Raw genomic sequence first — 12,589 nt, 5'->3', positions numbered from 1 at the left:
TGGCTCATTGTACTTAAGGGCACTTTCTTTCAAATGATCATTCGCATGGTCTACTTAAATTTGAATTGAAATGTTTTATTTTGAAAATAATTTTAGTACATAAATCAGTTTTATCTTTCTTCCAGTTTTTTTGTGTTCATTCTTCCATTCGCGTGATTAAGTGTAAGTGTGTATGTTTGTTTTTGTTACCTTGAAAAATAAAAGTGGTTGTACTTCAATATTATTAATATTCATTATTACTTGTTTCCACCATTTTCACCGTATATTTTACTTATATTTCCTTTTCGTTTTTTGTTTTGTATTGGTTGCAGATGAACTGAAGAAAAATAGATTTCACCACAATGATTGATCAGTTTTGTTTTCCCACTTTTTAGTGTTACTTTTTTTTCTCACATAGTTTTAATATATTTAAAAAATGGAACATATGTATAATTTTGTAATATTTTATTTTAATATTTTTTGTTTCGGTTTCTCGAAAACACTAGTTTTTTTTCTCATTTTCTTATGTTAATTTAGATACTTTTCTCATGTGTTCATTTAAATTTAATTTCATATTGTATTTTAATCCCTTAATTAAAGAATTGCTACACAACTAATCATAGGTTTTCCCTCAAGTTTTTTTAATAATAAAAGTGATGCTTTTTTTTATTTATTTTTATCAACAACAATTTATCGTTTAACATTATTTTATTATTTTTAATTAGATGTTTTCTTCACTCTGCTCTGTGACCCGGATTCGTCATTTGCGAGCTGGACATTTGTTTTAGTTTTGCGCCCTGCCCAATTCGGAATCGGGGACCACAAGCGCCAGAACCAGGAAACGCCTCTCTGTGGGGAAGAGCGGATCGAAAAAAGATCCTCTGGTCGCCATGGGCGTCGAGTCCATATGCTCGGAGCTTGTTTGCTTGCTTTTTTGATTTTTTGATTTTCATTCTTGCTACTTTTGCTTACTTGCGAATATCCTTGTTATGCACAACGCGCACCTTAATTCCATAGACTTGATCTAGTACGTTAAAATTTTCTTTAGAACTATCACAGACGCAGTGATGAATGCACACGCGAGTGATTCGCTATCACGCCCAAGGAGAGTGGTGGGTCTAACCCGTGAGGACGGTCCCTTCACATGCCACTTCCGGGGGCGGTTCGGTCGAGTCACTTTTACGTGAGTTCCTATGTTTTTTTTTCGTTTTACTTTTTTCACTTGTTTTCTTCGGATGTGCCGATCACTTTGCACACGTTTTTTTTTTTACTGTGTAGCTTCGCTGTTCGATCGGTCACATTTGGTTTTATGCTTTTTGTTCTCATTTTGTTGTTTTCTGCGGGAAAGTTTTGCTGTACTAGAGCAATGCTATTCTACTGCTTTCTTCCTCGAACACTGAGGTCACTGATTTTATACGCTACTCTGAAAGGTTTGTGTTTTACTTTTTCTCGGTTGTCACTTTTGCCGATTTTTTTTTGTTAAGGTATCTTGTAATTTTCTTTTCCCATTAAGGATTCACTATTCGATCAACTATAGGTTCACGATGGAGTTTTTTTATTCGTTCACTTGTGTAAAGGTTTACTAGTTAATAAGTAAACTGAAATACTTTCCGTGTGTTTGTTTTATGTGTGTGTGTGTTCCATTATCAATAATGATAATAGTGATTTTTATTCATACAATATTTTTAAAGTATTTTGAGTAAAGTTTTCAATAATATTTTATTACTAAAAATCTTACAGATTATTTATATGTAATTTAGTTTTGTTTATTTTTCATTACTTCAATTAGAATATTTGTTTGTTTCACTTTTATCCTTGCTAAGATTTCCCATTTTTTTTTACAAATAATATAACCTTTCTGTGTCAATGTCTTCTAATTTGACAGTTGCCATAAAAATCTTGGGATTCCATAAATGTTGACTGTGCTGTCAAACGCATTTTATTATTGTATGTACTTTTTCTCGGTCACGTAACTGTTGGAGCTATTGTTCAATGTGTGGACAGTGTGTGCAGGGTAAGGTTTGCTTGTTCTCTGCGGCCTGTGTGTATGTGTGAGTTTGAACGGCGGTAAGGTGTTGTGGGGAAAAATATGTCACAAAACTGTTTATTGTTACTGTTTATTCTTCTAACCCTATCATCAGTTTTGGGTAGTTTCAATTCTTTAGGGCACTCGACACAATAGATGGTGTCCATTTAATATTCAGGAACATTTTTCAAGAGATTTTGCGTTCAATTTGAAAGTCAACTAATAAGGAACTAAATAAGAATTAAGATAGAACACATACATATTTTACGAATTCGATGAAACAAACGGACAAGCAACCGAAAGCGGAGTATTTGCTTGACGATGGTAGTGTTTTGGCCGAATTTTCTTTGTATCGAAAGATGAGTATTACGCGTTGAGAATAATTTAGAAAATAAAAAATCTTGAGATTCGCAGTCTCTCAAACGTAACATGGGGTTATGTAGATAATGGCGATGATCTAAATTGATTCAAATTGGTGTTGACTAGACAAACCGAATGATGCGATATCTGCTTGGATGATTTCTGTGGGAGTGGAATGCGGCGAACCAGTGACAATGAAGGGATTGATTTTTACAAATCATAAACGCTAGAGGCAAGTATTCGATATTCGTTTGTTTTGTGTGTTTTATATTATCACAGTTTTTGCTGTTTATTTTTAGTTTGTATTCAATCTGACAAAATTTAAAAGTTTTTAGATGACGCCGAACGTCAAACGGAAATTGTGGTGAAAATTTGATATTTAATTACCCAAAAAAATCAATTTAATAAACTAATAAGTTAACTTAAAAACTACTGCTTAAAAAATATTAAGCATGTATTTGTATAATGCAGTTTTAAACATTTTTTTAATGAGAAAATGTGACAAACATTGCCCACAATAATATTAAAAATATCTCAAAGACAGCTTTTAGATTCAGTTCGGTAATCAAATCATTAAATAACCTCAAAAGTTACTTTGGTATGGATATTAGATGTGCTTTAATAGAAATTTGGAAGCTTCAATGCAATGTTGCATAACAATTATGCGTATACTGACATTTTTCAAAGAAAATCACTACATACACTTCATTGCAATCCAGCTTTTCACGAGCGCTAATGGCTGCCTCAAACAGGCTCGCTTTCTGGTAGGGATCATTCGATATGACGTTTGGCTTGGGTCGTTCGATATAAAACAGCCTATGGAACTGCCCTACATCAACTGCAGCGATTTGCAGTAGACAGAATGTCCCGAGCTCGATCCATCTGACAAGCCAATCGAGCCCTTTGTCACCATAGATGATGGTGTCTCCATCGATGTCGATAGCCTGATATAAAACGACCCAACCCAAATGTCAAAATGACTTATTCCTACCAGAAAGCGAGCCTGTTTGCGGCAGTCATTAGCGCTTGTAAAAAGCTGGATAGGATCATACAGCCCTAACTCATTTTTTGTATAAAACGCTTAAACTTCCGCCAAAAACACGCTAAACCATTTCAAGTTTGAATTGATTCCAACGTAATTCAAACAACATTTGTGATCAAAAACTTTGTCATCGATTCGATCTTGTAGTGATCAAAATATGACTTACCGTACAGTAGACGTTCGATAAGTGCATCATGTTAACGTTTCACTTGGTGAATCAAATTGGACGACTGACAGACGTCAACAAACTGACAGTCGATGTCAAGTGCCCGAAAAACATCGCAGTGTATGTAACATGAGTTGCGAAAAACAAAGTTGTTGCACTTATCGGATTTTTAGTTAGAAAGTAATTCTGTTACTATTTTTGTTTTTGAGTGGTGAATAATTCGTTATTTCTTGGATTTGTATGCAATTAAACACTCTTAGATTCTGAAACTATAAAAACAGAATGCATGAAGCGCGCTAACAGAGTTCTATGTCGTGTCACATTTGCTTCCCACTAGACCAACATTCCAGTTGATTTCGATCCCAGCAGATTTGAACATTCAGTAGCATTCGATTCCATTTCGATTCGTTTTTCCTTTGTTTTGCTTAAAGTACAATTTCATTGTGTTTCACATCTCCAAGTGTTTCCGCCAGTCGGATCCAATTGGTTTAGTTAATGATAATATATAAATGTGTCTCCTAGCTATCTAAAAATATTCTATCTTCTGTTTGCGATTAGTGTTTTCTGCTTGCCTTTTCATAGCTGTCTACCATGCGAAAAAAATCTAGACCAATATTTGAAAACTCTGTTTCGGAAAATTCAGAAACGAAGTAAAACGTTGTTGAGGTTTGACGTTTCAGGGATTTTTCTGACATATTGAATCGCTTAAGAATTGCATTATCTTCTGAGAAATGCGTCTTTTATCCACCTTTGCGACGTATAACATTTTCAAATGTTGGTCTCGATTCTGATTGTTGTTGTTTGGCTTTTTCGACAATCACTCGATTCGGATTTTCCCCAAAAGTAGTGCCTCCGTTTTCACCGCTAAACATGGCAGTCACGGCTTTCGAACCAAGGTAACGTAAGTTTATGAACATTGGTCAGGGTGACAGGACAAAAAACTGTACGGGTTTCAGACACATCATTCTACAATGGGATATTTCTCACCCAGTGATGTTGATATTGAAATCAGCATGAATAGTTCCTCGCTGTTTCTCGGATTTGTAAGGGATATGTGCTCAAAGTGTACGAAGTACGATCGAAAGGGGAACACAAAAAAATGGGCTACGGTAATCGCATCTCATTCTCTCACTAATTCAGTATTCTCTCTCTTCGCGGTATGAGTTACCGTCTCTCATCTTGGTTCCTGTGTATTGGATTACTTCTTTGTCTTCTATCTCTCTTTTCTATCTCTCTCCCTTCGTGAAATGAATTATAGTTTACAGAGTTAGATTTTTTGAAAACCATCCCCTGCTTCAGTCTTGACAAATCATATTTGGTTCGCTTTTGTAGTATGGTATTTTGCGCATTCGATATTCATGCACGGTATGTATTTGTATTCACTTTCCTAGTAGTTAATCTCGGTTTCCGGTTTCCGGTTATATGATTTCCAAGCGGGGTTTCAGTTGCCAAGCGAAGCGGAGATCTTTGGACATAAACGAGAGCTCAGTTTTGCGTAGTAAGTGGGGGCTGATGGCTGGGTTGATTGATAAATCGTTGAAAGAAATCATTGTTCGCTAGATTCTAAAGATTTACCTCGAATTTTGGTTTACCATTGAAGATGCAGTTTAGAATTACATTTTGATTACTTGATTGTATGAAAAATTAGAGGGTGTTCTTCGATTCCTACATCTTTATACAGAAGAATATCAATGAATGCAAAACGTTTTTTGTTTACATTGCAAATTTTATTTTTTCTAGCATCAATTGACAGGTTATTGAAGTCTGTCGGTCTTGCATTGACTTCCAATAATTGAATAGTAAACATGTTGCACTTATAGAACTTTTATTGTAATAGAACATGTCATTTAGATATTCATTAGTGCGAGAGTAGACAGCTATATGTTAAGCTTCCTTTCTAATAGATCACTGCATCATACACAACTATCACTATAAATATAGGTAATGTTTCGATGTCATAAGTGTCAGATGAGTTGACAAACGTCATATTCACGAACAAACGAAGGAAATGAGTATATGTTAATCGAAATTATGTTCAACCAGTGGAACTCGTGTTAGAATTCTAATGTCAATATTGATTATGATTTTTATAATAAACTATTCAATCATTTGGCTCATGCGTAATCAAGCCTTACTGAGCCGAGCACATTCATTGTAAGTTTGAAATGCTCAAATGTGTGAACAAATTTTCCAAATGGATGTCAAATCTTCGTCCACTAACCATCAACCACCACCTTCAAAAAAGCAGTCAGATTTCCACTTTGAAGTCTGACCTTAGCAATTGGGATGATTTATTATGCAGGAAAAAAAATGAATGTACGTGTCTAAAACATCAGGAACAAATAAACGATCAGTTGTATCACAATTATGCATCGTATAGTATTGAGGACAAACCAAAAAATGAAAGCGTACCATCATCGCTCAAATGGTACTCGTGACTGATGGGATCCGATCCCGCTGTAAAAAGCAAGCCATGCTCTGTTTTCTGCGGTAGTTTTTCCTTTTTTCTGCACTCCTCAGCATAGTTTGTTGAATTCTCCATTCCCTATCAATAAACTTCTTCAATTTACCTTTGCCTAATCGTTACTTAAATCTGTGTTATTTTAAAACGATTGTTTCCCACCTATTGGGATCTTGGATTTTTGCCATCTCATCATTTCTAACGTTTTGAACGCAATTTGAAATCGTTTTTTTTTTCGAGGCGAAGATGGCCCACAAATCGTGGGACCCCTCGCGCCTGATTTGGTTTGTGGTCACACAAAAAAAAAGAGGAGAATCAATTAAACAATTCTTCGAGTAATCAAAAGAGTCTTCAACTGTGGACCTCTCAGCTGATAATCACTCTGGTTTATTGACAATTTTAGCACTTAAAAATACGAGATTGTAATAGGAATACTTTTGATTTAGTGTATATGAGTGTGACTTTACGTCTCTGTGTGTGTGTTTTACTCCTTAAACTTTCTTAGAGAGAAATATATGCCTAAATAAAATATGAACATTACCCACAAATCAAACGAAGATAAACAAAAACAAATAATTAAACGCAACGTTTATAAATCGTTAAGGAAATAAAAAAGTAAACAATAGAGAGTTATCATCATAATTCTTGTTTTCATTTCGAATTTCTGTTTGTTCATTCTAGTTCAACCGTAGTCTAACCACATTTTGATATATAATATAAACATATAAACTATTCATTATCGTTGCTCCAATAGGACGTGATTTATCATTCAATAGTTGTGTTTGTGTGCTGCTGTTGCTGCTGGTATTGAGTTACCACCAATCAATAGAGTGTGTTTTGTGTGAGTGTGTTAGTGAGTCAGTATCGGTACATAGGGCCGTTGTCAAATGTTTGCTTTTCAGTGTAAGAGTATGTTACAGAGAATCAACGTGAGTGTGACTTTTTTTCAATCAACGTGAACGTGTGAGTGTGTGTAACGTTGCCTTCGTGTGAATGTGTATAAACTCGAATATAAATGGTAGATATTTTGCAGTTCTTTCCCGGTCAGTAAATTAGGTAAAAAGTTATAGTTGAGTAATTTACTGTGTCTTAGAGATGGTTTGTATATCGCTTGTGATTTGTTAGGGGTTTAGATTATTGTTTGCTTTCATTTATTTCGCTAAATTTTAGGTAGTGTGAACCAAAGGGAGTTTGTGTGTGTAGAACAGCGTCAATAAATTTGTATAGGCTCTTTCAGTACGGAATAATTAGTTATTTTTGGTTGACTTAGTACAAAATTCAATACGTTTTAGCATCCTAATTTCCCATAGAAAATGTATATTTATAGAACTTGTGGTGTTAGTTTGAACTTATAAGTATTTCAATGCAACCATTAGATTATACATTTGATGTTTATTTTCGAATCAATATCGCTTCGTCATGCGTAAATAATTATCCTAAATTTATCCCGTTTGACGTTTATTAAACTTATACAATAATATGCACTGTAAATAAGGAAAAAATATTCAGTTATATAACATATTCGCTAAATACAAAAAATATACAAAAATACACAGACATAATACAGATTATTTACCGCATTTGAATATATTACGAATCAATTATAAATTCGAGACAAATAGAAACTTCCAATTACAACATACAAAACTTGAATACAGCGCACGCGTACAGTTCTATAGAGGAAAAACGCATCGCTCACTCCACCGGTAACGAACAAAACAATAAACGAATACTTTTCTTTACACACAATAGTAGAGCTAGAAAAAACGGTTAGGATGTTATGCCTGGTTTTGTATTACTTGCTGCTCACTCTCTTCAGTTCTGGCTGGGATTGTAGTTGTGTTGATGGGTGTTTTTTTATTGTTCTCGCTTTCACTGCTCTTGGTTTGCGTGGTTGAAATCTAGTTAGTTAGACCACCACCGAATATGATGATCTCTGCAATTTTATACACCGTAACTGTTCGGATGAATGGGGTAATCTGAGTTATCCTTTAGAAGTGGTTGTTGGTAGGTTTGCTTCGGGTTATGGATAGTTTACTGCTGCTGCCGGTTGGTATTTGTTCTACTCTGCTATTTTTGCTGTGGCGGCCATCACGTTCGCTGGTGGCAGTACAATCGGTATGTGGTAATATTTACATTGCTTGCGCTTACACATACCCTTCGCATGATCACGACAGACCGCCACGCGTTGATCACATACTTCTACTTTATCACCTGGCGGAGGAAGTAACGAAGAAATAGAAAACTGTTATTAGTAATGTGTCTTATTATTAGAAACGTTATGTAATGAGGTTCTGAAGATAGTGTACTTGTTAACTTTTCTAAGGTGAAACACCCTTGAATCCACAAATTTAAATGTAAATGTAGTGGTAGGCACAACTTTATTCTCTTATTCCCGGGTAACTCGATACCTCCCTAACTCGATGGTCCCTTCAATATCGAGTAAGGGAGAGATGACTGTACATCGTTGCCAGCAATTGTGGTTCATTGTATTTTTGTAGTTAGCGTTTATTTTCAATTCGCCTCCAAATGGCAGGATGTCGCACATGCCTTCCAACGACACTTACAACAGCGAATTTGATGGAAAAATAAAAAAGTGAAATATTGTAATAGCGTGATTGTTTAGAGCACGGTTTAGCGAAGGTATGAGTTATTTCTACCAGAAATTGACTATTACGCGTTCCACAACATACAATAAGTTGAAGTAAATCGTGCTGGACGGCCTAAGTTCAGCAGAAACTAGGAATTTGAGTGAAAATTGTTCTTTGATTGCTAGTGGACTAGTGTAAACAAGCAGTGAATTTCTCGTCGTACGTGTTGAAAAATACCACGAATTTCGAGATTTCGAGTATAATTAGTTGAGAAAATGATTAAAATGGAAAAGTAATCCAGTTCTTATGGTGTTTTAGCAATTTGGATGTGAATAATTACAGGTAAGTTGCATAATTTGAGAAAAAGGGCAAACCATGGCTGAATATGTATGTATGCGTGAGGAAGCCATCTTCCCTGCCATGATAGGGATTCTTTCCTATAAGGGGCGGTCCATTAATTACATAAGGGTTTATGGGGGGAGGGGGATTCTGAGATTTCTTACGCGTCATACAATTTATTTTTAATTTTCATACAAAAAATCTTACCATGGGGGGAGGGGGGGTTGAAAAACGCCGAAAAATGTCTTACGTAATAAATGGACAGCCCCTATGTCCTGCAGTAATAGATTACATGAACAAATTAGGTTGTTTTTCAATGCCACTTATCTTCGGAAGTTCAAGTGTGTGCTAGAATAAGGGCGATCTCTCTTAATCGATCCTTTCTTCTGTGAATAAAGGTGACAAGATGCAAATTTGTTAGCATTTTTTCGCTTCAAACCGCTTGACAGCGATGCAATCTTGTGTTGTGACCTAAGGTGAAAAATGTTGATAAATTTGCATCTTGTCATCTTTATTTACAGAAGAGAGTATCGATGAAGAGAAATCGATCATGCGACAACCGCCCTTATTCTAGCACACGTTTGAGTTTTGCTTGCTTGGAGAATGCTCGATTCACAAACTCTTGTTCTCAATAGACTTGATACAAAAACTGTAGAAAAGAGATTCGCTCATTTGGTATATCTGTTAGTTGAGAGGTCTCAATAGTTAGATGCTGGCAGGGCAAACCCCATCTAAGAAGCAGTGAACTGGCAAATATTATTTTCGAAATGATTAATTCATTATGTTCCGTTAAGTTGTATCATTGTTCCATCTGGTTCACATTGAACTCAATATCAATAATCCACTACAATATAACAAATAACCGGTGGTAATATAGAGGGCATCAAGTGATTACACTGCGGAACACGCTTTTGTCTCAAGCACCAAAATACCGCTATTTACTAGAATCAGATTTGCTGAATCCATCGCCGTTTTCAAAATATCTTAACACGTCTAAGCTTGTATGGCACTTTATTCGCTTAATTTGCCACAGACTTCAATCTTCACATGTATGACAATTATTATCAACATAATTTATGATACTTTCGATGCTCGAAAGTTATTTTATGATCATTTCGAAAAGTATTGTATTTCGCCATATAACAGGAAAGAAGAATTTTGGATGGAGACTGCAAGCATGTTGAAAAAATCGATTAAATCTCAATTTTATCGTGTAACTTCAAGTAAATTGTATAGAAATTAAAAGTTTGTCTTTTTTTGCATGCTTGGTGGATTAGATCATACAAAAATATGAGAAATCATATTTTAAATTTAAAGTAAACATCAGTGAAACCAAAGTTTTATACAACTTTATACAAATTTACAAAAGACACTTAATTTTATCCTTGAGACACGCAAAAATGTCATTCTTGTTACGCTGTGTTATGGACTGTTCATAACATTTTTTCAGTTTATTTTAGAGCAACTTTCTCTTTCGTAAGCTTTTGTACAAATAAAATTTCTCATACAAAGGTATCGACCGTGATAATTATATTTTGAATTTGTTTATCGGCATATCGGTCTGTTTTGCTCGAAGCAAGAGGGAGCATGGAGAAGAAAGCAATGAATACTAGATGGATAGGTACCGTAAGGGAACGGCGAGAGAAATTGGATTAGATGTTGAAGAGGGCATACCATATGAAACAGTATTACTTGAAACGTCCTTCCTTGTGGCTAACGTCCCCTATGGGAACGGCTTGGGTGTGTTTTGCGAATGACACTACCAAGACAGGCTGTCGACTAACTATATGAATATATAAAAAAAAGTTCTAAACGGGATATGAACTCGCGGCCTCTGGAGCGATAGCTACACGCCCGAGCTCTCTCAGCTGTTTCATCACCTTTCTATGAATCCGACGAAAGTTAAACACGTTCTGAGTAAAATGAGTGTATCACAGAATTGCTTGTTTTGTGGCAGATTCATGTAAGTTTCTAGCGGATTCAACTGAAATATAGTTGGAAGGGCCCTGATTGGTTGACAGATGGTCATATTTACTTTAGCTGTAGGCAAACGCTTGTAATTTTCTAATGCCTGCCACAATTTTCCGTCGATGTCCAAATTGCGTGCTGCTTTATATTCACAAATTTTTGTTGTGTAGGATTATTTTAGTAGGAAAACATTTTATTGAGCAATTCTCGCTGAAACCAGGCCGCCATCGGCACCCATCGTTAGAATTCCAATTTTATGTCACTGATCGCTAGCTTTCGATAAAACTTAAGGGTGGTCCTTTTTGTTTTCTCAAATTGGTGGACCCCTCGTACGCCAGCTAGCTAAACAGTTTGCAAAAAAGCCCATTTTTTGATAAATCTTGGGTATTTCTTCACGTGATATGTCTCATATTTCCCTTGGAACACATACCAAACTTAATGGTATCGTATAGAGAAAGGATATAGCTTTCATTTGAAGTTAAAAAAAATCCGGCGGCCATTTTGAATTTGGCCGCCATCTTGAATTTTGTTAGAAAAATCGTTTTTTCACCATTAGCGCACCGCTCGTTTTGAATTCTGAGATCACCATCAGAAAGCTGAGGAAAAATTGCGTAAGATAGGCTACAGAAACTAGGTGTGCAATGGTATTTACCTTATGAAATGAACGATTTTCTAAAACATGTTCCACGATTTTGACGTATATGGCGAGTGCAATCAATGCAAACATCATTTTTTGTACAACAAAGATACAAGTTTTCAATAGTTGGTGTATTTTTCGAGTCAGATGAAGAATAGGTGTATTATTTAGAGTGATAAAATCTGGCGGCCATCTTGGATTTTGATGCCATCTTGATTTTGACTAGTAGAATGAATTTTTCACCTTGATAGCACTCAGCATGTCGAATTTAGAGGTTACCAATAAAAACAAGGTTACGTATACTCTTCTTCTTATTATTCTTCATTTTCCTGACGTTACGTCCCTAGTGGAACCGAGCCTGATACTCAGCTTTATTAGTTATAAATACAGGTTATTAAATAGGAATTTTCTTTTATAATACGATTTTTAATAACAGAATATTTCTTCGACATATCTTTGAATTCAGTTATTATGAATAAATAAATTTAATGAATAAAAACCGTCCAAAAACATTGATTGAAATAAACAATTTTTTTTTACCATATGCTTTTTTTGTCATCGAATGAAGTTTATAAATTGTGCGTTGGGACATTAGTAAGTTTTGTGGTAATATCTGTAGTTTTAACGTAAAACATTTCCAAAAGTGCATTAATTTAGAATGGAAATCTTAAATTTTTAAGCAAAAAAAATTCTTGATTTTCTGAATCATAAAGTATTGTTTTTACTAACACCCAACATGCATGTGAAAAATAGCGAAATTGAAAGGTGAGAAGCAGGCTTTGTTCTAATGTGGACGTAATGCCGAAACTCAGGTGAATCATTTTGAGTTTGGAAAATCTGGTGGCCATCTTGGATTTCGACGCCATCTTAGTTTTTAGCAGTAGAATGATTTTTTACCAGCTCAGCGCTCTTCATGTTTAATTAATTAAAGATCTCCGTTAAAAAACAAACAGATTCTTTATTTCTTATCTTATTTTAGCTGTTCAACAGATTGTTCATTTCTATCAATGGTTTTAGACC

General features: G+C 35.1%; 1 protein-coding gene across 12 annotated transcripts in view; it reads right to left on the bottom strand.

Annotated features, from left to right (window-relative positions):
* Positions 1-249: 249 nt before the first annotated feature.
* LOC5571120 (protein muscleblind) overlaps positions 250-12,589 on the bottom strand; it is a 353,898-nt gene continuing 341,558 nt past the window's right edge. For 10 of the 12 annotated variants that reach the window (XM_021851935.1, XM_021851937.1, XM_021851938.1 and 7 more), the window contains one exon: positions 250-8,248. In XM_021851935.1, coding sequence (XP_021707627.1) covers positions 8,097-8,248 — 152 coding nt within the window. In that variant the 3' untranslated portion in view covers positions 250-8,096. The remainder of the gene's footprint in view (positions 8,249-12,589) is intronic. The other 2 variants (XR_002501876.1, XR_002501877.1) reach the window with 1 other exon arrangement.

This window comes from Aedes aegypti, chromosome 3 (assembly GCF_002204515.2).
Source record: "Aedes aegypti strain LVP_AGWG chromosome 3, AaegL5.0 Primary Assembly, whole genome shotgun sequence".
In the NCBI taxonomy this organism is placed as follows: domain Eukaryota; kingdom Metazoa; phylum Arthropoda; class Insecta; order Diptera; family Culicidae; genus Aedes; species Aedes aegypti.
This window is presented reverse-complemented; position numbering and strand designations above follow the sequence as displayed.